The following is a 26275-nucleotide window of genomic DNA, read 5'->3' as shown; positions in this document are numbered from 1 at the left end:
GAATTGAGGCTTAAAGGACAGAGGAGACGAGGTGGCACCACAGAGAGAAATAAGGAAAACTATGATGTGAAGATACTGCTTTATTAGTGACCACACAATCCCAAAGACCTACATCGCACAAAAAAGTGGCTTCCTACATGCCTTTAATTGTGGGAGTCACACTGAACACACTGCAGCATTATAAATAGCCGCAGCTGCTTGGTTAACAGAAGAAGGACAGCAAAGAGCAGCGCTCTAAGGCTGCTACCGTACACAAGCAGCAGGACTCTGCTTACACTCAGCATATATGAAAAGATTTCCTGGACAGATAGCTTAGCCTCAGCGGGAATACTGTTTACTGTTAACTAGAGGGATCAAGTCACTGCTAAAGTTTGAGAATTGTTTTATGTAAAACCAGAGCTTGACTTTTTTGTGGTAAGATTGGGGTAACCACGGTTACAGGTCCTTCAATGAGAAATATTTCTGACTTTGTTTTGTTAGATCTTTAACTGATCTAATTTATCTTCTCCAACGAAGCTGAAATTTCTGAAGCTGTTTTCTAATTTTGACTTTGCTCGGTTCAGTCGCCCTCTGAAGATAGATGGGAGACCCATAATTAAGAGAAAATTCTATATTTTGTGCTATTAACTCATGCGGATCCCCCTAGGCTGTCCCTGCAACTAATAAAAACTGACATTGGAAAAAAACGAAAAAGTTAGTTCTACTTCCTGTGAAAATGAAATGATTTTTTGATCAATTACTCACCTGTTGATTATGAATATGGCTATTCATATATTTCTGTTGCTCGTACAGCCACCAAATAACTGAGTTCCTTCCTCCAACAGGAAGCTTTTTTCTGCTGGTCTTGTTCTTGCAGTCACCACCCACAGTTAGACCCACAATAGGCTGGTATGGATGCACATCACTGCAGAAGGCCCTCCCCTCTCACTTGGTCATGTATTGGTAAAGTCAGTTATTTCAAATTTGAACCATAAAAACAAAACCAAAAGTTTTTGGTTTTGTTTTTTTAATGTGTGAATGACATTAAAGTTTTTCTCTCACCAAGCTGTCGATCCATCCAAGATATATAAAAAACAAACAAGAGAGATGAAAGAAAAATGGCTGATTTATGGCTGATGCATCATACATTATTAATAACCCGCAAATATACTAGTTTTAGTTAAAAAAAAAGTGAAGCATGGAGGTTTGCAGAGTATTCCCTTTCCCGGGTTTTTATAGTAATCATGTTCCAGCATCACATGTAAACATGGTTTTTAGTTTTTTTTTACCTTAGCCCCATTTCTTTCCTGACCCAGTTTATTCTGTGAATGTAAATGTGGAGCGTCTATGGCTGTTGGTATGTGACGCTGTATCGTATCGCAGCAAGCTGTGTCGGGGAGATGTGCTGTGAGGGTTTTTGGAGTATAGGCAGCAAATGTTCAGAGGCACCAGGCTGTAGACCAGAACCAGGCCTCAGGACACCTGCTGCTTAAAGAAATAATCTTTATTAACTATTTCTGTGGTAATTATATGTAATACTTTTGTATTACTTCCTGTCAATGGCCACTGAGCCCGGGTGGGTCAAGTATAGGTAACAGATAGATGGATGGACTTCTTCCCACTTTATCTCACCCACTGAAGTCTTAAAGAAAAAAAACGACTCTCTTACATTATCTCCAATTATTCTCTTTACTTTGAATTAAAAACAAGAGCAAACAAACAAAATAGATCCATACAGTTGACATATCAAATAAATGTGATTGTTACCGTCAAACATCGAATTCCAAAACTGACACTAGTTTATAAAACATAAAAACGCCTCAACATCAGAGTTACATCTGGATCCAGGTTTGTCTGCATAAGTTTGTCGATGGTCTTTACATCACTGCAACAGTAACAGAATTACACAGACAGCAGCTACTTTAGTGACTCCAGATTTGAAAAAAGTCAAAACCAGGAGTGCTACCACAATGTGTAACACAATAGGCAAACAATATGGTCAAACCACAGAGTCCTTTACACACCATGGCTGCACTTACAAAAAATACAAAGACAGTTGATTCTGAAAACTTTGGCATTTTAGGAAAATTCTCTTTATATATATCCTGGCTTTTGTTTTTGATACTTTTGTCCAAAATTCCTAAAACTTTATCAGGATTTTTTGCAAAGTGAATGATCACAACATAGTCCAACAGTAGCCTGATCAATCTGACCAAATAAGTACACAGAGAAAACTTTAATAACTATTATCACAAAATTAAATCCATTTTTTTTTAATTTGGCCTGATAAAATAAATGACTGTTATATTCCACCTAGCCATCAACTCTGTGTATAGAGAGAGATGGACGATACGTGTTGCATGTATAAAACAATAAAATACAACAGAATACAAAATTATTCCTTCACATGAAATTAAAATGGAACAAAGAGAAAAGTTACTTAGTCAGTGGCTCTAGCCTTACTGCACCTCTGCTTCGTTTCTTGTGCCTAAATCATCAACCAAACCTGCTAAACATAACCTAGTTAGAGACACTGTAGGAGGGACATAATTTTGTAAAATACTACCGAGTCTTTCCAAATTAAAATTACATTAAATCTTGTTAAAACAGGTTTTCACCACAACAAAAGAAAAGAAAATATTGAAATTATTACCCAACCTTTCTTTTTTAAACCATAATTAACATCTGAGTACCTACAGTTGATTTTGCACTTTGACCTTAGCAAATAAAAAGAAAACATAATTTCACAATGATTGGGATAGAATCCACAAAACAATTTAAATTAAGGGTTTTTTTGTAGGCTTAATTAGCCACTTAGCTATTCTCTCCCACAGGGCCCACACTCATTGAGTCAGCGCTTAATGTTGATATTGATTAAAAAACTGACAGTTCCAGAGCTCATACTTCTCTTGTTTCATTACTGTTGTTTACAAGCAGCCTCGCTGCTCTGATCCTAAATCTTTTATCGGTTCTCTTACACCTGCTGTTGGAAAAACAGGTGAGGCAAACAGTAACTAACCCGGCTACATTATCCTTTAGCAGAAAAATCCTTTCCCTCTTTCAAACAGCAGACCTGACAGTCACTCTGTGTGTGAGCAACAGCTATCACATCTTTAACCTTTTTTTCTTTCTCTGAGCTCCCTTTAACTTTCTTGGTGGATGTGAAGAATTCTACTTCAGTATGATATTGCCAGTTCTTCAGAATGGAATGACTTAGAGAAGAAAATTTAAATGAACCAACCAACAAACAAAACGTATTGGCTTGTAAAATTACAAGCCAATACCATTTTGTAACTTTCTATTACATTCCACTTACAAAAGCCAAGCTAATATTTGGAGGAACTATTAATATTAAACTTTAATAAGTTCAGATACATTCAGCTTTTACTCCCACCTCTGCTTCGGGTTGCCTTTGCTTTCCAGCACTTATGTTAACCCTGTTCTGCAGCATCTCCTGTTATTTGATTGGTCTCAACAATTTGTCTACAAGGAAAAAAGTTGTTGCTTATGAATGCTGATAACATCAATGTCTCATACAGGTCCCACAACACTGAGCATGTTTAGCCTTATAACAAATTTATTGTTTCACTGTGGCTTTGTACCACAGAAAAACATCATCCAACACCATATTTCATTTTATTACAATGTAATGAATTGTACATCTGTGCAGAGGCTTCTAAAAAAAATTCAATATCCTCTGTCTTTATAGAGATTTAGTAATCTTTAAAATTAAATTTCAGCCATTGAGTGTAATGATGCTGTTTTCATATGAGAAGGTATTGATGGTTTTCTAACACTTTCAAAATCACTGGCTGTTTAGTCACAATGCAGAGCAGAACCAGAGAAGCTGTCTGATGCAGAAGATCTGCTCCACAAAGGGGTTAAAATAATGCTTTTCATATGAGGCATAGATAGGTGTCCACAAAACACCTGACATGTTAAACTGCAACTGGATGATGACTTCTCAACTGCAAGGACTTAATTTTTGTTAAACAGCTGTTTTTTCAACATCCTCTCAGTGTATAAAACCACTGAAACAGCAATGTGTTAAAAAAAAAGGTGGATTCTTTTTGCTCTCATTATTCATTGAATCTTTGCCATGACGATGCCATCTGTTTCATCTAATCTAATTTAAATTATTGAGTAGGTGTGTGTTTTAACTGCATAACATATGCAACACCATTTATTTACTTTCCTTTTGTCCTTTCCTTACACTTCGTTAGTGACTTTTGGTGGGATGTTGGGTGCAGTATTAAAAGACAGTGACTCACTTAAAGGTACCCTGCAAAGATTTTGGCTCATGGTAAAGTAATACACAACTATGTAATACGACACTGATGGTTGTGCTATCAGTGGGAGTTCCCATATTCTAGGTTTTTAACCAGTAGGTGAAATTATTTAGCTGTCACGGTGACTGCTGCTGAGGCTCATTTGGACCTGCACTAACTGAAAAGTGGAGTTCTGCTAATACTGTGTCATTCTGGCCTCTTTGAAACAACCTCATAAACAGAGTGGGTTTGATAAGAACTGCTGAACATAACTGGTGTTTGTTTTAAACACAACTCCACAGGGCACCTTAAACTGATTCCTTACTCCTTACATAGTGATGCTTGGTCAGAAACGTCTTCTGCTCTAATTCTAATAATGGGTGCACCATCTTATCTTCATTTTCAGTTGGATTTAAATGGACTAAACACCACAGGATTACTTTTACCTTCAGGCTCATTATTGCCTGATCCATACATTGATGGACTCCGGGTAAACCGTACCAGATGGCACTTTGCAAAAGCAACATTAAAGGGATATCCAGGATGTCAAAATCTGAATCCATGTGGTCCTGACCAAACATCACTATGTGATGAGTTAGGGGTGAGACAAGGTTGGTGTGTGCATTTATAGTGCAGACAGTGATTTTCACAATTTTAGACCAAGCCCATGCAAGTGTCAGGCACTGAGCCAAATTCAAGTCTGAAATGCCGCTCCAAATATTTCCTGGCAATAAATCCATGGTGCAAGCTCACCTTCATGCACTGTTCCAGCTACTTTCCTCCTTTCACATCCTTCTCCTCATATTAGCAAAAACAGTAAAAAAAACCAAAAAAACCCAAAACACACTAGATAGTATATAAGCATTTTTTTTTGGAAATGTCATCATAAAAATGCCAGTGTGCACGGATAGTTTGGCTTGAACATAATATAAACCATGACCTTTACAGTGGATACAACTGCACTTAAATACACTTTTTCCTGCCAATCAAATGTCTTCTACTCTGCTGTACTCATCCTGCACCATGTCAACTTCAGTAATCATCCTCTCATTTGCATATAAAATCTATTTAACCTCAACAGTCATATACATTTATTCACAAATGTGCACAAAATACAAATATAGATTCATTTATGGATTCTCTCTAATTAGTGAATGTCTGCCTCAGACATATTCTTCCTTTTGTTGTTTTCAACATAAAATACAGAAGCAGCAGAAGTTTTTTTTTCATCCCCTTTTGACAGCTTCATCTGACCTCTGCAAGTGTCTGGAGTTCTGGTGTATTAGGCTCATCCTGGCTCTTCCTCCTCCCAACACTATCATCTGATAAGGTGGCAGGAAATCCAGTCTAATCCCCACTGATCCACCCAAAGGTATGATGGAAGGTAGACACCACATGACTGATGCCAGGGAGCTGGCAAAATGAAGGGCCAGCTGAGGTTAGAGCAGCTGAGCATCCATGGAAAATGTAGTTATGTTAACAATGTCTGACTTTTTCACCCTTGTTGTCCAAAGTGTTGTAACAAAATAGAACTGTTTTGTTGGGATGTGCCCAACTGTGTTTCACATCATCCACACGGACGATACCGTCTTTTCATCTCTCTGATTTGGCTCTCAGACTGGAAGATAACGTTCAAAGATTGTTTGGTGAAAAAAAATAAATTGATATGTTTTTCAAGAGTAATTTTGTCTTTTGTGGCAGTGTACAAAACATTCTGAAAGAGCAGCGAGACTGAAGATGGGGATGATGATCCGTGATGCACATGCTTGTTTACAACATTTTTGAGGAGCAATCACAGACCTTGTTCACCTGATCTGTTGATGAAGCTGTGTGAATCTGAGGAAACTGTTGTGGAAATGTTGAGCATTTAAAGGCTTCTTCTGCTTTTTCAGTGACCTCTGTATTTCTGAACCCCTGACTTTGAGGCACATTGTCTTTGGCACTTAAAATCTCAGACCCTTTCCTACTGAGTACACTGTAACCACAGAGGGGGGAAACTGAAATTGCTTGCTCTGGATTGCCCTTTAACCAGGATTTTGTTTCAGTTTCTTACACACAGCTCTCGTCTTTGTCTCCCTGGCTTTTGTTCTGCCTGGATTTTTCCGTCTCCTGCCCAGGAGAAGAGAACTCTTTTGCTCCACTGCTACAGTGCCCCACTCCATTTCCTAACTTCCCGATGTCTCCCAAAGGTAGCTGGGTGGAGCTGTAAGCCAGTGGGGGGATGGTGTTCACCAGTATAAGCTGAAGAGGTTTCTTCTCTGGCTGGTACTGGCAGCGAACGTATCGCAGAAACGCGGCGCGGTACGTCTTATTGAATAACGTGTAGACCAGTGGGTTGACTGCAGAGGACAAGTAGCCTACCCAGACGAAAACATTCAGCAGACCTCCCATGACTCCCGGGTCACAAACGTCAGGTTCACACACCACCACCAGCACGTTGGTGATGAAAAACGGGCACCACATAACCACAAAGAGAAAAAACACCACCCCAAGGACCTTTGAAGCCTTCTGCTCGTTGCTGATCGACTGCATGGTGCGGCGCCCAAAGAGAGAGCCCGATATGCTCCCGCGGGCGCCACCCAGCCCGCCGGTGCTCCCTCTGCCTGTGGCGTCACGGCTTATCGATCGCCTGAGGAGTTTCTCGGAGGACAAAGACGTTTGTGGAAAGAAGCTCAAGGTGAAGGTAGTGCTCCATTTGGGCCGTGGGACCAGCTGGTCCAAGCAGAGGGTGGCTTCGTTCTGCAGGGCGTTGATGGTCAGGAAATAGGTGACGACCATGATGGTGAGGGGGATAAAGAAGGCCACGAAGGAGCCGACCAGCACGAAATTGTTATCTGTCAGAAGACAGCTGCCATCTTTGAAGACCTTGGAGTGGTCTCTGAGACCCAGCACAGGAATCGGCATTGAGATCCCTACAGAGAAATACAACAGCAGAGAGATGAGGAGAACATTACAATTAGATAACAACCTCTGTGATTCATGTAGATATTAGTGTTTGTGTCTGTACCAGAGGAGATTAGGGTCGGCTGGTGAGAGGAAACCTGGCTTTGTGCAGCAGTGGACGGATTTTCACATGAGTTTAAGTTTTATAGTCATAAATCAAAACTATTATCGGAGCATACTGATTTGCAGGCTTTATCTGTGTAAACAAGCAAAACTTTTTTGGCATAGAGACGCTGAAAAAAGTTCACGTCCCACAGCCCACGGTTTCTATCATTCATTAACAATAAAACAAAGATCCAAGTTACTTAACCTCCTAAGACCCGAACTCTTTCATGGCATGCATTTTAAAATTTTCTTTGCTATTTGGGTTGATTGGGACCTGATGAATGTAAAAACAAAGAATTAACAGATTTTTTTTTTTTTTTTTTTTACCTAATTTGTGTTTCTGAGACAAATGAGATCCACATATGAGGACATTGGTTTTAAATTTTGATAGAACAGTGGCAGTATAATGTCCTCATAAGTGGATATCAGGCCCTTGTAGAGAAAAATTAAGTATTTTCGTCCAGACATCCCAAAATGTGATGTCCACATATGTGGACGCCAGGTCCTAGGAGGTTAAAGCTCGGCTTATTTTTCCTTAAGAAAATGACATCCAACTTCACGTCATAGAACTACACCTGTGGTGGCTCCTTGTCTCACTCCAGGACCCTGCCCCACAGTTTGAAACCACTGATTTAGCAGAAGTACTGTATACACACAGACAGTGTGTACATATATTTCACATATATTAAATCAAAGGTTTATGTAGTCAAATAATTGTTTGTTAAGTAAAATATAGACTGAATGTATACCAATCGAACACACTTATTTGACCAGATTCCATTAACTTTAACATTTCACGTTGCAATTATGTAACAAAATTACATGGATTACATTTAAATGTAATCAAATTACTTTAAGTCAGATCTTTGAGCTTAAATATTTCTTTTGAGTGGAGCTCACCAGTCTGCTCTATTTCACCACACGAACACAAAAGTTGGACCGTATCTGTTCCCAAATAAAGGCGTCAAATTTTCCATTAAGTTTGAAGCTAAAACAATTTTTTCCATTTTTCTGTCTGTCACAGTGTGGGAGGAAAGTGCAGGTTTGCCTCCACCTTACTCCTGTGGGCTGAATCTGAGGTTTGACAGTGTTTCCTTCTCTCTCTGTGGCTGACAGTAGCAGTTCACCTTGCATACTTGCCCATTTTATTACCCGATATACATCGGCTTTAAAACGTTGAACGGTGAACTTCCTTTATTGTTTTGGGTTATTTGTTGTTTTTAATTGTCTGCAGGGGCTTTGGCAGTCACACGTTGTGATAAATGTAATAAGAAAATGTCTCAAAAAAGGTTTTGGATGATACTAGCAGGAACTGGGTAGAAGGAGATAAACTGAGCAATCTCCCGCACGCCATGTTCTCATTACCGGCTCATAACAAATAGAAGGAAAGTGACAGAAAGAGATAGAGCGGGGAGAGGAGGAGGGCGAGATGGTTGGAGATGGACGGGCGCAGCAAAGGTAGACTGAAATTGTTGCTGCACATTAGGAGCAGGAGGGTCAAAGATGGATAATTCTCATTAAGTTTGGCTGGTTTGACAGAAAACTGGTTTCGGTGCTTCACTGTGAAGCTTTGCAGCCCTCTTAAAAGAGATATTATTCCCATCCCAGTCGGCCTTCGTCTTGCTTTATTCTCAAGAGAAAGATGGTGCAGAAATGATCAGCCAGTTAATCAGTTTATTGACAACAGTCATGCATGTATAATTTTGAAAGGTGAAACAGAAACACCATGACAACAGTGTTTCTGGAACATAGAGGAACATACAGCTGGCTGCTTCAGGGAGCGTGGGTGGGCCGACTGTCATCCTTCTACTTTAAAAGTATCGATGGTATTGTATTTAAAGCTGCAAATGCTGTAGTACAGTTTCAGAAGGTGCTCTGCATTACAAAACACAACAATGACAACAGCAAAATCAGTAAGATACATCATCTGGGAATTGTATAAAAGCAGTTGTAGTAACTTTGAGCTGTTGCTGGCTCTGTTGGTCCTCTAGAAAGCACAAAGGACTGTAAAAGCTTTGGTGACAGTCCAAAGAGCTGTACATATTTCATGAGTGTTTATGTTTTATTTGTGTAAAATCTGAAATGAAAAAAAAAAATCTGTTTTTACAGCTGCTTCAGATACTAAAGTTTGTTTGTTTTTTGATTGGGAGAAATGTGCAGCAGCTTTGAAGCTCTTTGAAGAGTGTGCAGTCTAATAGGCAGCTTTAGAGGTCGTGATAACCTGTGTGTGATTATGATAATAATACAACAGGACTTTGTGCCTTTTTGTCTCTTTCCACCTGGACTTTAATATGATGCTTTTGAATCCTTGTTTTGAACTTTTGAACTTGTTACAATGTAATGTTGAAATTCTTGCAACGTCACTAAAACAACACTAAAACACTAAAAACAAAAGCTGACCAGTTATTTGGAAATATACTGTGGTGTAGTATTATATAATCAAATAAAGTTATTCATGTCCAGGTATTAACAAATTAATACCATTATCCATTGCCTGCTCCCATAAAAGTTTGGTTAATGAAAGTAAAGTAAGTAAGTAAATCTTGCTTCCATTATCTTACTACAACTACAAACATCTTAGAGTACGTTTAAAAAGAATAAAGACTATCTATATAAAATATGATACTGTTCTCTTAAAAGGAGTTTTGGACTCTTGTCATGTCTTATTGTGGTTGGATTTGATCTCTGCCATTTAATCTCTTCATATAATTTTTATGTAGTTTAGGTTGAGTTTGTCAGAGTCTTTAACTTTTGGTGATTTCTGGCATGTCTTATTGCTTGATTAACCTTCTAATGAGAAACATTAAAGATGGATTTTACCCAGAGCCACCCTGACACTTTGGGCCCAAGACTCTTACGTAGCAGGCCTGTCCCTCCGTGACAAATGCAAACTCAGACACGCTCACAATGTTTGATTGAGAGCTGGAGAGTGCTTTTAGACTTGAGGCTCACAGACAAGCATGATATGGCATCTGCTGTGCTGTTATTAAACTCCATGGTGATAACATTCAGGCTAAATGTCGATGTGCTATCAGGCTCCTCATTACAAAATTAAATTTTGTAGGTGAGTAGAGGCTGCCTGCTGTGAATATGTGGCTTTGTATGTTTTTAAAAAGCAGGTGATTAGGCACAGACGTATTTTTCATCATTACTGTGGAGCGGTTAGGCAGCTGACGGACTGAAGGTGTCAGAGAAAAAGAAACACTGAAAAACAGAGCTGGATTCAAAGAGAAAGGAAATATCATTAGTAACTTTAAATTGCTGTCTGCTTCATATCCAGCCGATCAAACGTTATTTGTCGAGGTGACGGTGATACAAGTCCCTGGATTAATTTTGTTCTTCAGATAAGTCCCTCAAGCATCCATCACACAGAATCACAGAAATCAAAAGCTAGTTGTTGTTTTTTGTGTTTTTTGGCCTCCTTCACTTGTCCCTGATGGCAAACTCAACACTGAGGACATGAAACAAATCGGACAGGAAATAAGTTATCAGAGGTGGAAAAGAAGATGAAAGACGATCAAGTGGGAGAAAACAGAGGGGAGGGAGACACAAAGGAGATGAAGAAGAAGAGAGAGAGATGATGGAGAATGCTTCAGTCTGGAAGTATAAATCAAGACATTTAGGAGAATCAGTGCAGCCTAGAATCTGAATGGAAAATGCTTCAAACAGCTGGTTTGTGCTTAGAACTCTGAAAGCAAAAAAAAAAGATGACTATAAGTGCTTTTTATTGTACTGCATTCATCTGATAAAAGCAGTGATTTCTTTTAGTTCTCTGTACCTGCTTTAACTGCGAGGTGTGGAGGTGGAATGAGCTGTTAGATTAAGGAACAGGGGACTATTTTTCCTGCCAAGAAACAACTTTGCTTAGATGTGCATTAGGATTTATATGGGCCAACATAACTGATAAAAAGATTTCATAAGAAATTTGTCACTGGGGATTAGGAAACTGAGATCTGTAGAAATAGAAAGACACAAAGAAGCTTACAGGAAACTTGCTTGGGGCACTTTCTTACGTGTTGTTATATTGTATAATATCTGTTTGGTGCAAATACACACAAAAAAGGAAAATTAGGTTAACAACATCATTAATTTACCAACGAAGAAGAGGGATTTAGGAAGCAGCGTGAACAGACTGCAAATACAGAAAAGACAAAATAGCACAAAATAAAAAAAAAATCTGTTTTTTCATTGCTTGAGTTATTCCCATTAATAACTGCTTACATAATATGAACATCATTATATGAATTAACAGATGCAGCCGCTTAAAATGGCTCATCCCTGACAGGACAATGATGGATGCCTGATGTAGTCCTGACCGATTACCGGCTGATAGATGAGCGTAATATCAATTTAAAAATTATAAAATAAATTCACGGTCATAGCCGAAAATATTGCGCTTCTGCCTGCTTATTCAAGTAGTCTGCTACTTAGTATATCACTCTTTTTTTTTATTAATCTTGGGGTAACTGTGAGAGCATGTACTCTCCTCCCAGAAACAAAAAAAAAAAAACCACCCCTAAATAACAGGAAGGAAAACCTTAAATTTATGGAAGTCACATAGTAGTAGACTGCATTTATTGTAAACAACAATTTATTGGCAACAATAGGCTCAATAAAAAATGAAGTTCTAACAGTCTCAGAAATGAACTCCACATCTGGTTTGGGATCTATGAGGAGGCTTGTGTGCAAGAATATTATTTTTCTGTATTTAATTTACTTTTAAATTGTATCTATTTATTAGAGTAGATTTGAACGGATGAATGAGGAACTGTTTACTGGAAATAGTTTTGGTGATTTGCAGAGTAAAATGGTAAATGGCCTGTATTTGTATAGCGCTTTTCTAATCCCTAAGGACCCCAAAGTGCTTTACACAACCAGTCATCCACCCATTCACACACTGGTGATGGCAAGCTACATTGTAGCCACAGCCACCCTGGGGCGCACTGACAGAGGCGAGTAAATGTTTGAATGGTCAAACTGACTGTAAAGTTTTATCCATTTGATTTAAATTTTCAAAACTTAATTTTAAGGGTTTTTTAAAAAATATTTTATTGGGTGTAGAGGTTCACAATGAAAGCTATTGCAGAATGTGAAATTCAGTTTTATTTATATAGCATCAAATCAAAACAGTGGCCTCAATGCTTTATGTTATTAGGCAAAGACCATACAATAATACAGAGAAAATCATCTATAGCTGACAATCCAAGTCAAAGGTTTTTTGAAGAATGCGGCATTTCTTGGTTACACTCTGCAGTTGAGTGAAAGGGGTGTGTTTATAGTGGAAAGCAGATACGCCCCAAGGAATGAAGGGGGGAATCCCTGTTGGCTGACCTCTGGTTAAAGCCGGCAACTTTGAATGGCAGTATCTATTGTTGATGAGATGTCAAAAGGACCACAGATGAAACTACAGGAATACTACAATCAGAACTGAAAGAGCTGAAGAAATGTAGCAGATTTACAACCATTTAATAACTTGTATGCATTTTAGCTCTATTATTTGATACCAGATGTTCCACAAACATGTGTTGTAGAATAATATATTTTGAATTATGATAGCATATTTATCTTCACTCAATGCTTGGGTAAATTTACAAGGATAAGCTCTAACTCCAGTCAACATGCAGCTTTTTTTTGAAACACCTGCTTGTTCATCTAAGTAGGGAATCATAAGATAAGATAAGACTTTATTGATCCTACGATGGAGAAACTTTTGCATTGAAAAATAAAATAAGTGCAGTGCATACAATCCTGCAGATGCAGGTCAGGAGCTGCAGTTTATGTTCATATCATGAGAATGTAGAGAATGTGATCTCAGTGAACTCGATGAATTTTCTACTGTTTTTGTGTGTTTACAAAGCAGTCCATAGAGCTGCAGTTCTACAGATGGAAAAAACTTTTGTTTAGATTAGTTTTCTGTCTGGAGCTGAAAGAAAGGCTACTGTAGCACACATTCAGCCTCGAGGCAAATGGACTACTAAGGAAGATATTGGGTTTCTCTTCTCTTGTGAAAATGATCAACCTTCAGAGAGCTAAATTCAAAGACACTCACACAACCTTTTTACTGCTGGTTTGTTTGATCTGTGAGTCTTGATTTGTTTGCCATAGAGGTTTGCAGATGTGTCGTCCGTTTGAGCTGTTTGTGTCTGTTTTTGGCTAAAGTGCTGCTATGAGATGATTCAAATGGAGAAAATCCAGTGCTCTGATCTATCAGAGCCACTGAGGATATAGTGATGAATATGAAATCAGTGATTCATCTAGAATCACTGGTGATAGTCAAATCCACGAGTAGTGTCAGTAGTCATTACCACATTATTACAAGAGTACTCATGGGCCAGACCTCACCCATCTTTATACTTGGCCTTAATTTTGGTCTGAAATACACAGTTAAAATAAATTTTGATCATACTATCCACAATAGAGTCAAAAGTACTTTAATGTGTAGTTTTACTGTAGGCATCTCATGAACATACACTCACACACACATTCAAATCAAAAGCACATGACATTTCTTTCCTTTGTTATTTTGGACTTCTTAAGAAATTTTCTTCAGTTTGAGAAATTTCAAGAAAGTTGTGATTCTGAAGTTAACCCAGAACCAACCAGTTCAATAAATGCTGTTTCTGGGCCAAAGAAGAAGATCAGGTTCTCAATCATAGAAAAGAGGAGTAGAGGAAGTAGATTGTAAACCTATACGAATATAGATATTATCTTGAGACTGAAAAATAATGCAACCACAACCACATGAGGGTTTTTTTTCTTCCTGCCAGCCATCAGCTCTGTGTTGTAGCCAGCAGACTCTGTTAGTTAGATGGGGGTTTGTTCACATCACAGCAGCAGCTCTAGATGGGTCTTATTTCCTGCTGTAAATATGTTGACATTCAGTACTGGAAGACACCAGGATGACAAGTGGCTACAAAATTGGCAAACATGTCGTGGTGACAAAGACTCTGGTCTTTGCTGTTGGCTTTAATTAGTCAATTTTTCACAAAGAGCTGGCAGCATCCAAGTCATGTTATTCTTCTGTTAAATCCATTTTAATTCTGACCTTTGACTGTGCCATTCATGTCTCCAGACGTGACTGTTTATTTTGGATCTTTCTGCAGCGCCCTGGATCATAATCTCTTTTTAATGAAATTAATTTTACTATTGGTATAGCAAGCTGCAATATGACAAAGACAACAGTAAACTGCACTTAAAGGAAAAGTTGAAGGGTATGGAGGAAGTATACTGAGGCTTTTCCCTCTCAAACTGAGAATGAGATAAATGTCACTTATTTAAACTTAGTGTAAGTCTAAGTTCTTGGGTAATGTTTTCATGAATGTTACAAAAACAAAACGTCCAGTCGAAAATTTGAAAATTCTATTGTTTTCTATTTAACAGATGAAAGGTTTTCAGGTTCTCCACAGTTCAGTGATTGCTTTGTCCCAGTTCTTTTGCAGCAGGTTTTGAAATTTGACAAAATTAACATGAGTAAAGGTCACTGATTAAACAAACAAGATGCATATGTCCTGTTTTGGTGAAATTATGCAAATTGTAAGCTCAGTTTTTTGTTCTTAGATAAAAAGAGAAGGACCCGGTGTGGTCTTCTGCTGTTGTGCATTGAGAGATGCTCTTCCAAACAACAACAAGTGGTTATTTGAATTACTTTTGCCTTCCTGTCAGCCCAAATTCTCCTCTGAGCTCTGGTAACAATAGGGCATTTGTGCCAAGACAACTGCCTCTCACAGGATATTTTCTTTATTAGGCCAGTCTGTGTAAACCCTACGGATGATTGTGCGGGAAAATTTCGATAGCTCAATAGTTTCTGAAACAATTTATGACATTCTTAAGTAACTCTGAATTCCACAATCAGAATCACCTAAATCCCCTCTGTTCCCCTATTCTGATGCTCTGCCTGATCTTAACCATCTATATGCAATTAGTTTCTGCTAAGTTGCTGAGCACTTGGACACTAGCAACTGTTTATAAGTGATGTAAATGTTTCGCATTTAACTGTATGTTGTTTACTTGAAATGCAGTCTCTTCCGCTCATTCTGAAGCTTTCTGCCTCGTGATCATTTATTCACATAATATCAGGTAAGAGCCCCAGCAGGAGGTAAAGCAGCAAAAACAAAAGAAGACTTCAGTACTGAGTGACGCAGATGTCTTCTCTCTGACTTCACTGAGCGGAAAAGTGAAAACAAGCCTCTCAGGAAATGGTCTGTAATAAATGTGGTTTGTGTCAAAATATGTTTCCACTCCAGTGAATCAATATTTGTGGTATTCATGCTTAACAGGCAATGCTAGAAATTCACGAGTCTTTAAAGATGTTTGTCCCACACAAGCAGATGGAGTCTCACTTTTACGAATGTCTCACACATCAACTGCTGTTACAACGAGATACATCTGACCCATTTCCAACATCCCTGTCTCATTTCTCATTTCTTTTTTGTCACCTAACACTTTCTTGTGTTTGTTGTTTGTTATTGCACAAACAATGTGCTGATTGTTATGCAGTAGCTCATCTGCATAAGGTAACCTGCTTATACATCATATCAATACTCTTTCTATCCAGTTTTCAGGTGCATTTTGAGTTCAAACCCTGATGCTGAAATTCTGAAAGTATTTTCATTTCAAATTCTAATAATCTTTCAGGCTTGGTTAAATACAGTGTTTTGACAAAGTACAATGAAATCAGACTGAGTGAATATATTATGACGCTCGTGAACCATGTAAGTGACACATCCCTGGCAAGCTTAGCAGCTGACCCACATAGCCCATATTGCTTGGGTAGCCATTCACAGACAGAAAATGCTGTAAGTTAGACAAACATAAATTAGAACACTAGGTACTTTGTTCTAAAAGGTTCTGATTCCAATTCAAGATACTCTCTGGTATAAATAGATAACTGTGCACTCATAAAATAGAGCTTGAATAATTTTACCTTATATAAGGAATTTCCCAAGCAAAATATATGTAGCGCTGTACAAATGTTTTAAACCACCCCTGATTTAGGCCATGACTGAGTGTCCCACTGTGTGTTTTTCTAACCAGGTGATGCTTTTATTGGATTGGCAGCACGTTTGGGATTATTGTCATGGTGAAAAATGAAGCCGATTCCAGTCAGACACTTTGCAGACAGTATTGCATGGTGGATCTGGCAGTACTTCTCTGCACTTGTAATTCTATCAATTTTAACAAGATGTCCAACACCACTGGCTGAAAGTCAGTCCCAAATCATGACAGAGCTTCGAGGTGTTTTACAGATGGCTGTAGATACTCAGTGTTGTACCTCTCTCCTCCCAGTGTTGGGAAGGTTACTTTTAAAATGTATTCCATTACAGATTACAGAATACATGCCCCAAAATGTATTCTGTAACGTATTCCGTTACGTTAATCAATGAGAGTAATGTATTCTGAATACTTTGGATTACTTAATATGTTATCATGCTTTTTACAACTACGTGAATGTACTATTGCTGTGACTTATTACTGTTACTGAAGGTCCGCGGCTCCGAACCTGTAGTAAAGGGACCTCTGACTAATACGGCGGGTTCCGTGTCGGGCTCATAGCCGAAAAATAGCTTTACTTTGTTGTCTGAGTCAACTTTACTTGCGAGAGACAAAGAGAGGCGTTGAAAGACTGCTCCAACGGAACTTATTGTTTCAGAGGAAAACACGAACACAGCGTACAGTCGAGTCTTAATAGCTTACTTACAACTGGGCTCGTCAGGCACTCTTCTTGGCTGCAGTGGTTATTATTATATTTACATGCTTCCAGCTCCCGTTTTTGCTCGATGACAACTCGTACTTTTCCACTCTCCTTTTTCTCCCTCCTCGCGCTCACAGACACATAACGGGTATGGCAGTCCATTCTCCCTGCAGCACGGACTACACTGCCCATGAGGCTACATTCTTTAGGGCTATACCTGTAGCATTCTGCCTATTAGCTTAGCACAACAACAACAACAAAAAGGCACTCTCTCACCCAGGAAACATGCAGAGAGAGAGCGTCACCCAGTAACCATGGCAACCATAACGCTGCCACCTGGAACAACAGAACGTAGCTGTCAAACAAAACCCAAACAGTCCTGACCACAATATGAAACAGGAAAGTACCGCCGTGTAATCCATTTATTTCAACAAAGTAATTGTATTGTAAATACCACCTTTTTAAACGGTAACTGTAACGGAATACAGTTACTCATATTTTGTATTTTAAATACGTAACGGCGGTACATGTATTCTGTTACTCCCCAACACTCCTCTCTCTTCTGTACATAATACTGATGCATTTATTATTAAGTCTGTGAAGGTTCTCAGTCATCCAGGTCATCGTAGTCAAAGGAGCTTGCAAAGAAAAGCGTCTGGACTTCTTTAAGTTACTTGAAGACGTTTCACCTCTCATCCGAGAAGCTTCTTCAGTTCTAAGGTCAAATGGTGGAGAGTCCCAGATATAAACCTAGTGGGAGTATCCCCCCACAGAGGGACAAAAGGACCCCCTGATGATCCTCTAATCGCCTGAGCCAAGGTGTGAAACTGGGTGTGGGTAAAATTTAAAAAACGCCTTAACGCCCACTCACATCCTGGGCCATCTGACCTCAGGAATTCGCATGATAAGGTGGGGCCAGGTTTCACAATGAACACACCCGAAACTCTGGCTGATTGGGACCCACACCCAGTTTCACACCTTGGCTCAGGCGATTAGAGGATCATCAGGGGGTCCTTTTGTCCCTCTGTGGGGGGATACTCCCACTAGGTTTATATCTGGGACTCTCCACCATTTGACCTTAGAACTGAAGAAGCTTCTCGGATGAGAGGTGAAACGTCTTCAAGTAACTTAAAGAAGTCCAGACGCTTTTCTTTGCAAGCTCCTTTGATTTATTATTAAGGTTTTTTACATCAAGCAGGAAAGATTATGTGGTGATTCAGTTTTAACATTTACTCTTCAAAAAAACTGTTCATGCCCAATTCAATGGCTGCTCTCAGGATTAAGTCAGCACAGCGACCTCACCACATGCAAAATAATAACGCGTCAAAATAACACATCTAAAAAATCTAAAAATTTAAAAATTCAGGTCCTCATTTTTATAACAATGGCAAAATTTATCTACAAGTTCTTATGATGTTTTCAGAGAACACTTGAAGGATGTTTATAATTTTTAGTTTATCATTTGCCGCATTCTAAAATCCTTTTCAGGGTGCTTTTGAGGCCTGTGTGTGTGTGGTTTGTGAGTGCAGCGTAACGCATCTGTAAAGAAATACATGAACATTTCAGTTATGTAACTCTAGAGATGTTCTCACTATCTCACACACTCGCACATCATCAGCATGCATTCATGCATGTCAGTGTGAGCATCTACACCCTCCTATCCTCCTCTGTGCAGGAATGTGTAAGTCCTGATGCTGGGTCCAATCAGATCAGACTATAACCTCAGCTCACTGCAGTAGCTTGAGCAGGTGTGAGTTAACAACAACCACAACACTCTGACAAGAAAGCCACCGGGCTCCGCTCTCCTCCTTTCTCAGACAAACTCAATCCCTAGGAGGCGGGGTACTGAGGCGTGTTCGGGGTGCTCCAATGTGCCTGAAGGCAGGACTGGCTGCCTGCCCCACTGACATCGCATTATTCAACTCATCGTGATGTTGACTCTGTGGAGCCTCTGCTTAGTTGGTAGGTTTTAGCCCTGAGGTTTTTGCATGCATAGTGCATTACACATAAAAGTTCTAAGCACTTACAGGAGGCTTTCAAGAATACTGCAGGGAACAGTTTCTATTTATCAAATAATACTTAAATGCTGTGATCTCTTTCCTCACATTGTTACATATGTTGGATTGCTGGCTGCACTTGTGTAATTAAACCGATTTGTTTAAACAATTTATAGAAATATTTTTAGTGCATTTCACATTTTGTCTTGCATACTGCCTGCTAGTCACGTGTCTGTGGCTTTTAGAGCAAACTTAATGCAAAGGCTGTTCCTGTTCCTTTTTTTTTATATATAATGGCATTTCCAGCATTTTGTGGCAACATTTTTCCACTGTAGCAGGCGTCATTCTAAACAAACTATTATTAGCGTAGCCATAATCTTTAGTCACATGTCGATTGTTTCCCTGCATCTCGACATTTTCACATACTGACTGATTCATCAGCAGCAGCTCCATTTTAGTTAACAAACTGAAAAGTTCATTGAATATCAGGGAGTTGAGTTCTTAACTCAGTGTCAGTGCAGTTTAAAATGTTAATTAGAAAAATCATGTTGAAGAAAGAGTCAGTGTAATGTCAATGCAATGTAGTAATGTTTTGAAAGAAAGATGAGAGTAAGGAAGGAAGAAAATAAAACAAATTAATGCTTCCCAGAGTCCCAGGAGCAGATTATATTAACTATTTAGAGACATTAACCTGTTAACATCCACCTTCTATGGACTTTCCAGGAACGTGTTCTAGCTCCTGTAATGATTCTTGATTAGCATGTGCTGAAAATGCAGCTTTGGCGTAATTCCTCTTAGAGTGCTGTAGGTAACCTGATGGGTGTCCATTAATACTCTCAATTGCTTTGTCAACAAGGAGTGAAGGAGAGAGCCCTCCAACCACAGGGCAAACAAAGTAACGTAGAGCCACAAACTCTCCCATCTACACCCTTCAGGCTTGCTTTTGGACTGTTGGACTGTTGAGATAAACTTTGAACATACTATATTTATTGGAGATAATGTATTGGAATTTCAGGAGCAGGACCACGCCTCCAAACACGCTCCTTCCGGTGTTCATCTAAATAGGTTCCCCCAGTTCTACAAGCTGATCATTCTTGTTTACGTGCCCCACCCTCCCTCCCTCCTTGTTCTCTATTCTTTAACTTCTTCACTTCTATTTAGTGCATGTGGATCTGCCAGGCCCAGGAACCATCGATGCCTTCCCCAAACTGCAGCTCAATTCATGTCAAAGCATTCACTTTTACCTACTAAAACGCTGTCAAACCTAAAATGAGGACGTTGGCCCAGCTAGTGAAATTACACTCTGGTGCTACAAACACAATGGGTAGTTATTCCTGTTATACTTTGAGGTCTGCTGTCTGGGGTGCATGGCATATTGTAAGTCTTGTTTTGAGTCTGTGCATTCACAAAAAACAGGGAGGCACTCAAACATTGGCGTGGACTCTTGCGCTCATGGTCTGATGATGAACTTTATGTTAGTTGGACCGAAGCAGACCTTAGCATGTGGACAAAAGTATAATTAAAGCTTTAGCCAGTGCACCTGGGGGGTTACCAACACAAGGAGAAAACTCCACACAAAAAGACCCGAGTGACCAGTAAATTTAACCCATGCAACAGTGCTAACCACCATCATGCTCACTGGTGGATGTTAAGATATTAAGTAAGAGTAGAACTGTAATATACTTACATACTTACATATCTATATTATTGCTAATATATATTATATCTATATCACTAAAGCACTTCTGGATGGATGCAAACTGCATTTCGTTGCCCTGTACCTGTGCATGTGCAATGACAATAAAGTTGAATTCTATTCTATTCTAACTGTTTTAGCCAGGAAATACAACTAATGGAAATAACCAGCGGCCTGAAGAGATGTGAGGTGATAGTTTAAATGAGGATGTTTGGAAAGACAAGTTTGTTCTCCAGCTAAAACTAATCACGGGCAGAACTGTTCCTGCATGCGTGAAATAACCGAGAGTAATGAAGAAAAGTTCTCAGCCGAACGTTAACCAGTGCAGGTTGCATCACCAAAACAAACTTTAATGTCTGTGAGTCCTGTAGCCCCTCAAGGCTGGAGGACAGAAAACATGTCTCCTGTCAGAAACCAAGCACAAGAGACACTTTCGGGAAACAGTGTGGAAATGAAACTGAACAGGACAGGTGAAATGATCAAAATCAGAAAAAAGCCCCTGGGCACAGATGTGAAAAAGCCCTCCCACTCTCCCCTCATAGACACGAGACACTGAGATGTGTTGTGAATCTCTTTGTGGCTGATTTGTCACTCATTCTTTCATTTTGATTATATCTCTCTGGTCATTTTGCACATATTTGTTTTCATTCTTTTCCCCTTTTCCTGGTCGTGTCGAGTCTCTCAGTCTTGTCTTTTTGTGGTTACTTTACATCTGTGTGTATTATCCTTTTAGCTTTCAGTTGAACCTCTTTCTCGTTAGTAGCGGCTCTTTCTTTGAACCCCTTTCTGATTTTTCAGGGTGATTTTAAAGTCATTCTCTATGCATATCTGTTGAGTTTACATCTCAGGTTTTTGGTTACATTTGTTTTTAGTTGTTTGTGTGTCTGTGGTCTTTTTTGCATCTTGTGTTCACACTGTATCTGTTTTGTAAATATATCTGTCCATTTTAAGTAGATTTAGTCCTTTATTTAGGTTTTTTCTGCTGTAATGTTTCACTTAAATTGTCTTTTTATGGTATTTTTCTGCATGCATGTTCATACAGTGATGTCACACACTCACTCACACAACAAAGAATGTGAATATGTGGACAAAGTCTTCATTAGTGGACAATCAGGTGTACCTCCTGAGTAACATTTGTACACTGCTTCTTTGTTTTACTTTTTTTTTTTTTTAAATAGCAGAATTTCATTTTAGCAATTAGGCTTTTTTTTTCTTCTTCTTTGGTTGGTTTTGTGTTTTTGCATTATTTGGCATTTGTTATTACTGAGTTACATTGTGCTACTAAATTACACTGACAATGTGTAGGCTTAAGAAAAATGAATAATATACACAAAATAACTACTGGGGAGATGCGGCACAGGAAGAAGAGTGGGCCATCCACTAATTAACCGGTCAACATCTACTTAGCTTTTCCTTTTCAAACCCAGCTACTGAGCTTCAGTCAGCTGATTTTAATTAATGTGCAGCGAGGTGAAAACTGGTGGTACATCTACAATTTCTGAGTAGTGGAGATATGAACATTTATTTTATTTTTATTGCAATAAAACACACACATGTGCTCACTCAATCAGCTCACAGTAATGGCTGATTGTAAGCAGAGTCATGTGTGGTATCAGATTAGAAAAGGACATCAGTGGTATTGCACATCACTACCATTAAATGTATAACAGCACACTTATAGCAGTCAAACTTAACTCCGCCTGAAACTGGATCTCATGGAAATTACTTACCTGCGTCAGTTTATTTGGAGTATACAGTAAATAATGAGGGAATCCTAGCTATTGTGCTGTGGATCTGGGCTAGGATGGAAGGCTAAATTATTAGTCAACTACTGTGGCATGAGTCAGTCATTAGCAGCCACGGTGCAGAAGGACAGAGTTAATGAAGTGGAGCCAACAGGATGCAAACACGGAACTCAGGGTCATTCGGGAGTTCGGAGGCATTAGGGGAGGCTGACAGCTCTAAATAAATCAGTGTCTTTGCTTTTGGTCAATAAAGTTTGGAGACAATATAATGACTAGACAAAATGTTATTTGGTTTAATCGACAAAGCATTTGGAGGGAAGTTGTCTCTTGTTTCAGTTTTTCCAATAAATAAATGTTTTTTATGGTTGTTTTTGCTTCTTTTCTCCACCCCACCTCCTTCATCAAATGTGAAGGCTGCTATTGAATTCATTCTTTCACAATCATTTCTTTGAACTGTTTAATTTGACTCATTATGATGGTCCTGTCATAGCAACAGACTTTATCAATTTATTATAATTTCAGTGCTGAATTGTGTATTTCTCAACAGCACACTGTAACAATATTAAATTGTTGTAATCCACCTTTTCCCGTCTTACAGCTCTTATTGCCTCCTCAGCCATCAAAGGAAGGACGTTCACTCCTTTGAACTCCTTTCTCATTTTTTCTTTATCTGTAAATGTTGTGAGGCCTTTAAGACCTTTAGATTTGCTATTATACAAACAACTGTGGCTAGTTTCTTCCACCGAAATAAATCACTTCTTGAATTTGATTGCAACTACTTGACCAAAAATGAATCAAACTGCAAGGAAGGTTCTTTTATAGATGAGCATAAAGGTGTACAGATTCCCTTTAGATCACTTCGCTAGCCTTGAAACAAATATCTGGACACCTAAGCCTTATTGAAAATGTACAAATGTCAAATCAAATGTATTTGAAGAAAAGACAGCAAAAAGTTACAAAAAGGAAGTTTGTCAGATTTTAAATTGCACCCAACAGTAGCTTTTAGGATCACAGTTACAGTTTTGTTTTATCCTTTAGCTAGCAGGAGTGCTTTTATCACCTGGGCCTGGAAGCATCAGTACCCTTCAGTTCATCTGCACTACAGCATCAAGAAACTGACGTCTTTCATCATCCCATAGGATGCTTTTATGATGCTTTGGCTTGCATGCACTTTTCTTTTAACGTCTCTCCACTGATTTTTCTTCGTGTTTAGGTTTAGGTCATGACACAATCATCGGCTTGTGCCTGTTGAGTTAGTGTTTAAGTGACCATTTACTTTGTATATCTTCACCTTTTTTTTCCCGAAGTTCCAGAGTCCAAATTTGTGGCCTCTCCAAGCTGCATGTTTTACCACCCAGAGCAGCATCTTTGAAATCATCTGAAAGACCTGAATAATTCATATTAAGGCTGGTAAGGAGTTAACTACAGGAAATGTCTTTATGTCTTTTAATGCCAAATGTCTTTTAGACACCATCCCAGTTAAAGTGTTCAAGGATACCGAAGCACTAATTAACACACCTACATTAGATCTGACCTTTATTAAATGGCTATGCACCAGTCTTTCTAAGCTGGTGATTGAAGTTGATTAGAAACCCTTCTACTGATCCAGGCGATTTAACGAACTGCAGACCTGGGACCAAACTAGCGTTCGTAATCCTTCAAACTATGTAACTATGTTTTTATTTGAAAGATTCACAGAAACAGCACTGGGGAAAGTCGTCAGATAGTAGATTCTTCTTGTCCTGATAGATGTCAGTGCTGCATTTGTCCCCTCTGGTCCCAATATGTTATAAGAGAGGCTGGATAATGCTGCTGGCATTAAAGCAATGGTTAAAACATATTATACAGAATGCAGTTTTTTCACTGACTCTTCCTGACACTTGGAGCTGGAATTCCACAGAGTTACAGCATGTGCTAAAAACAACACTTTTTACACTGTTAATTAGGTGGGACCTTAATAACACATCTGTATCTCCCGGCCATTACTGCAATATATGTAATATATTTCAAGTTCTCGTTGTGATGAAAAGTTTTTTCTTTATATACAAACTGTGGTATAGATGCAGCAAACTAGACCCTGAGATCACTGAAATAAATTAGTTGAAGATAAAAATGGTCTTTTTGTCATTCTTTAAAAGCAGTACACCATGCTTTTTGTATAAAAAGCGGGATAATAACCAAAACCATTAATGCATTCGTAGTGCGGTTTCCTCCAGTGCCCTTTACCTCTACCATTAGAAAGTCTAATGTCTTTCACGCTGATGCTTGTATTGTGCTTATTTGAGGCTGACATGCTTCATTAAAGCTCATCGAGATCTTTCCTCTTACCTTTTTTGTTTAACTGTGTGTTGAAGATTGGACTGATGTGTTTGTATGGAGCTGAAGATTTTCAGGTATGTCACATTTCTTTGTGGATGTTGTGTTTACTGTCGACCATAATATCCTATTAGAGCGATTAGAACATGCTGTAGGTATTACAGGTACTGCACTGCAGTGGTTTGTATCATATCTATCTAATAGACTCCAATTTGTTCATGTAAATGGAGAGTCCTCTTCACACACTGAGGTTAATTATGGAGTTCCACAGGGTTCAGTGCTAGGACCAATTCTGTTTACATTATACATGCTTCCCTTAGGCAGCATCATTAGAAGACATAGCATACATTTTCACTGCTATGCAGATGACACCCAGCTCTATCTGTCCATGAAGCCAGATAACACACACCAATTAGTTAAACTGCAGGAATGTCTTAAAGACATAAAGACCTGGATGGCCGCTAACTTTCTGCTTCTTAATTCAGATAAAACTGAGGTTATTGTACTCGGCCCTGAAAATCTTAGAAATATGGTATCTAACCAGATTCATACTCTGGATGGCATTACCTTGGCCTCCAGTAACGCTGTGAGGAACCTTGGAGTCATTTTTGACCAGGACATGTCCTTCAACGCACATATTAAACAAATATGTAAGACTGCTTTCTTCCATTTGCGCAACATCTCTAAAATTAGAAATATCCTGTCTCAGAGTGACGCTGAAAAACTAGTTCATGCATTTATTACTTCCAGGCTGGACTACTGTAATTCATTATTATCAGGATGTCCAAAAAACTCACTGAAAAGCCTTCAGCTAATCCAAAATGCTGCAGCAAGAGTACTGACAGGGACTAGAAGGAGAGAGCATATTTCTCCTGTTTTGGCTTCCCTTCATTGGCTTCCTGTTAAATCCAGAATTGAATTCAAAATCCTGCTCCTCACATACGAGGTCTTAAATAATCAGGCCCCATCTTATCTTAATGACCTTGTAGTACCATATCACCCTATTAGAGCACTTCGCTCTCGCTCTGCAGGCCTACTTGTTGTTCCTAGAGTATTTAAAAGTAGAATGGGAGGCAGAGCCTTCAGTTTTCAGGCCCCTCTTCTGTGGAACCAGCTTCCAGTTTGGATTCGGGAGACAGAAACTATCTCTACTTTTAAGATTAGGATTAAAACTTTCCTTTTTGCTAAAGCATATAGTTAGGGCTGGACCAGGTGACCCTGAATCCTCCCTTAGTTATGCTGCAATAGACGTAGGCTGCCGGGGGATTCCCATGATGCATTGAGTTTTTCCTTTCCAGTCACCTTTCTCACTCACTATGTATTAATAGACCTCTCTGCATTGAATCATATCTGTTATTAACCTCTGTCTCTCTTCCACAGCATGTCTTTTATCCTGTCTTCCTTCTCTCACCCCAACCGGTCGCAGCAGATGGCCGCCCCTCCCTGAGCCTGGTTCTGCCGGAGGTTTCTTCCTGTTAAAAGGGAGTTTTTCCTTCCCACTGTCGCCAAAGTGCTTGCTCATAGGGGGTCATATG

At 39.0% G+C, this 26275-nt stretch overlaps 1 protein-coding gene across 1 annotated transcript in view; it reads right to left on the bottom strand.

The window, feature by feature from the left end:
- Positions 1–1649: 1649 nt before the first annotated feature.
- Positions 1650–26275, bottom strand: part of htr2aa (5-hydroxytryptamine (serotonin) receptor 2A, genome duplicate a) — an 89391-nt gene continuing 64765 nt past the window's right edge. Inside the window, exon 3 of the mRNA XM_084954759.1 lies at positions 1650–7159. Coding sequence (XP_084810885.1) covers positions 6297–7159 — 863 coding nt within the window. The 3' untranslated portion in view covers positions 1650–6296. The remainder of the gene's footprint in view (positions 7160–26275) is intronic.

The sequence above is a fragment of the Perissodus microlepis genome, chromosome 16 (assembly GCF_051167445.1).
Source record: "Perissodus microlepis isolate ML-2025 ecotype Zambia chromosome 16, ASM5116744v1, whole genome shotgun sequence".
In the NCBI taxonomy this organism is placed as follows: domain Eukaryota; kingdom Metazoa; phylum Chordata; class Actinopteri; order Cichliformes; family Cichlidae; genus Perissodus; species Perissodus microlepis.
Note: the sequence above shows the minus strand (reverse complement) of the source record. Positions and strands in the feature narration are given on the sequence as shown.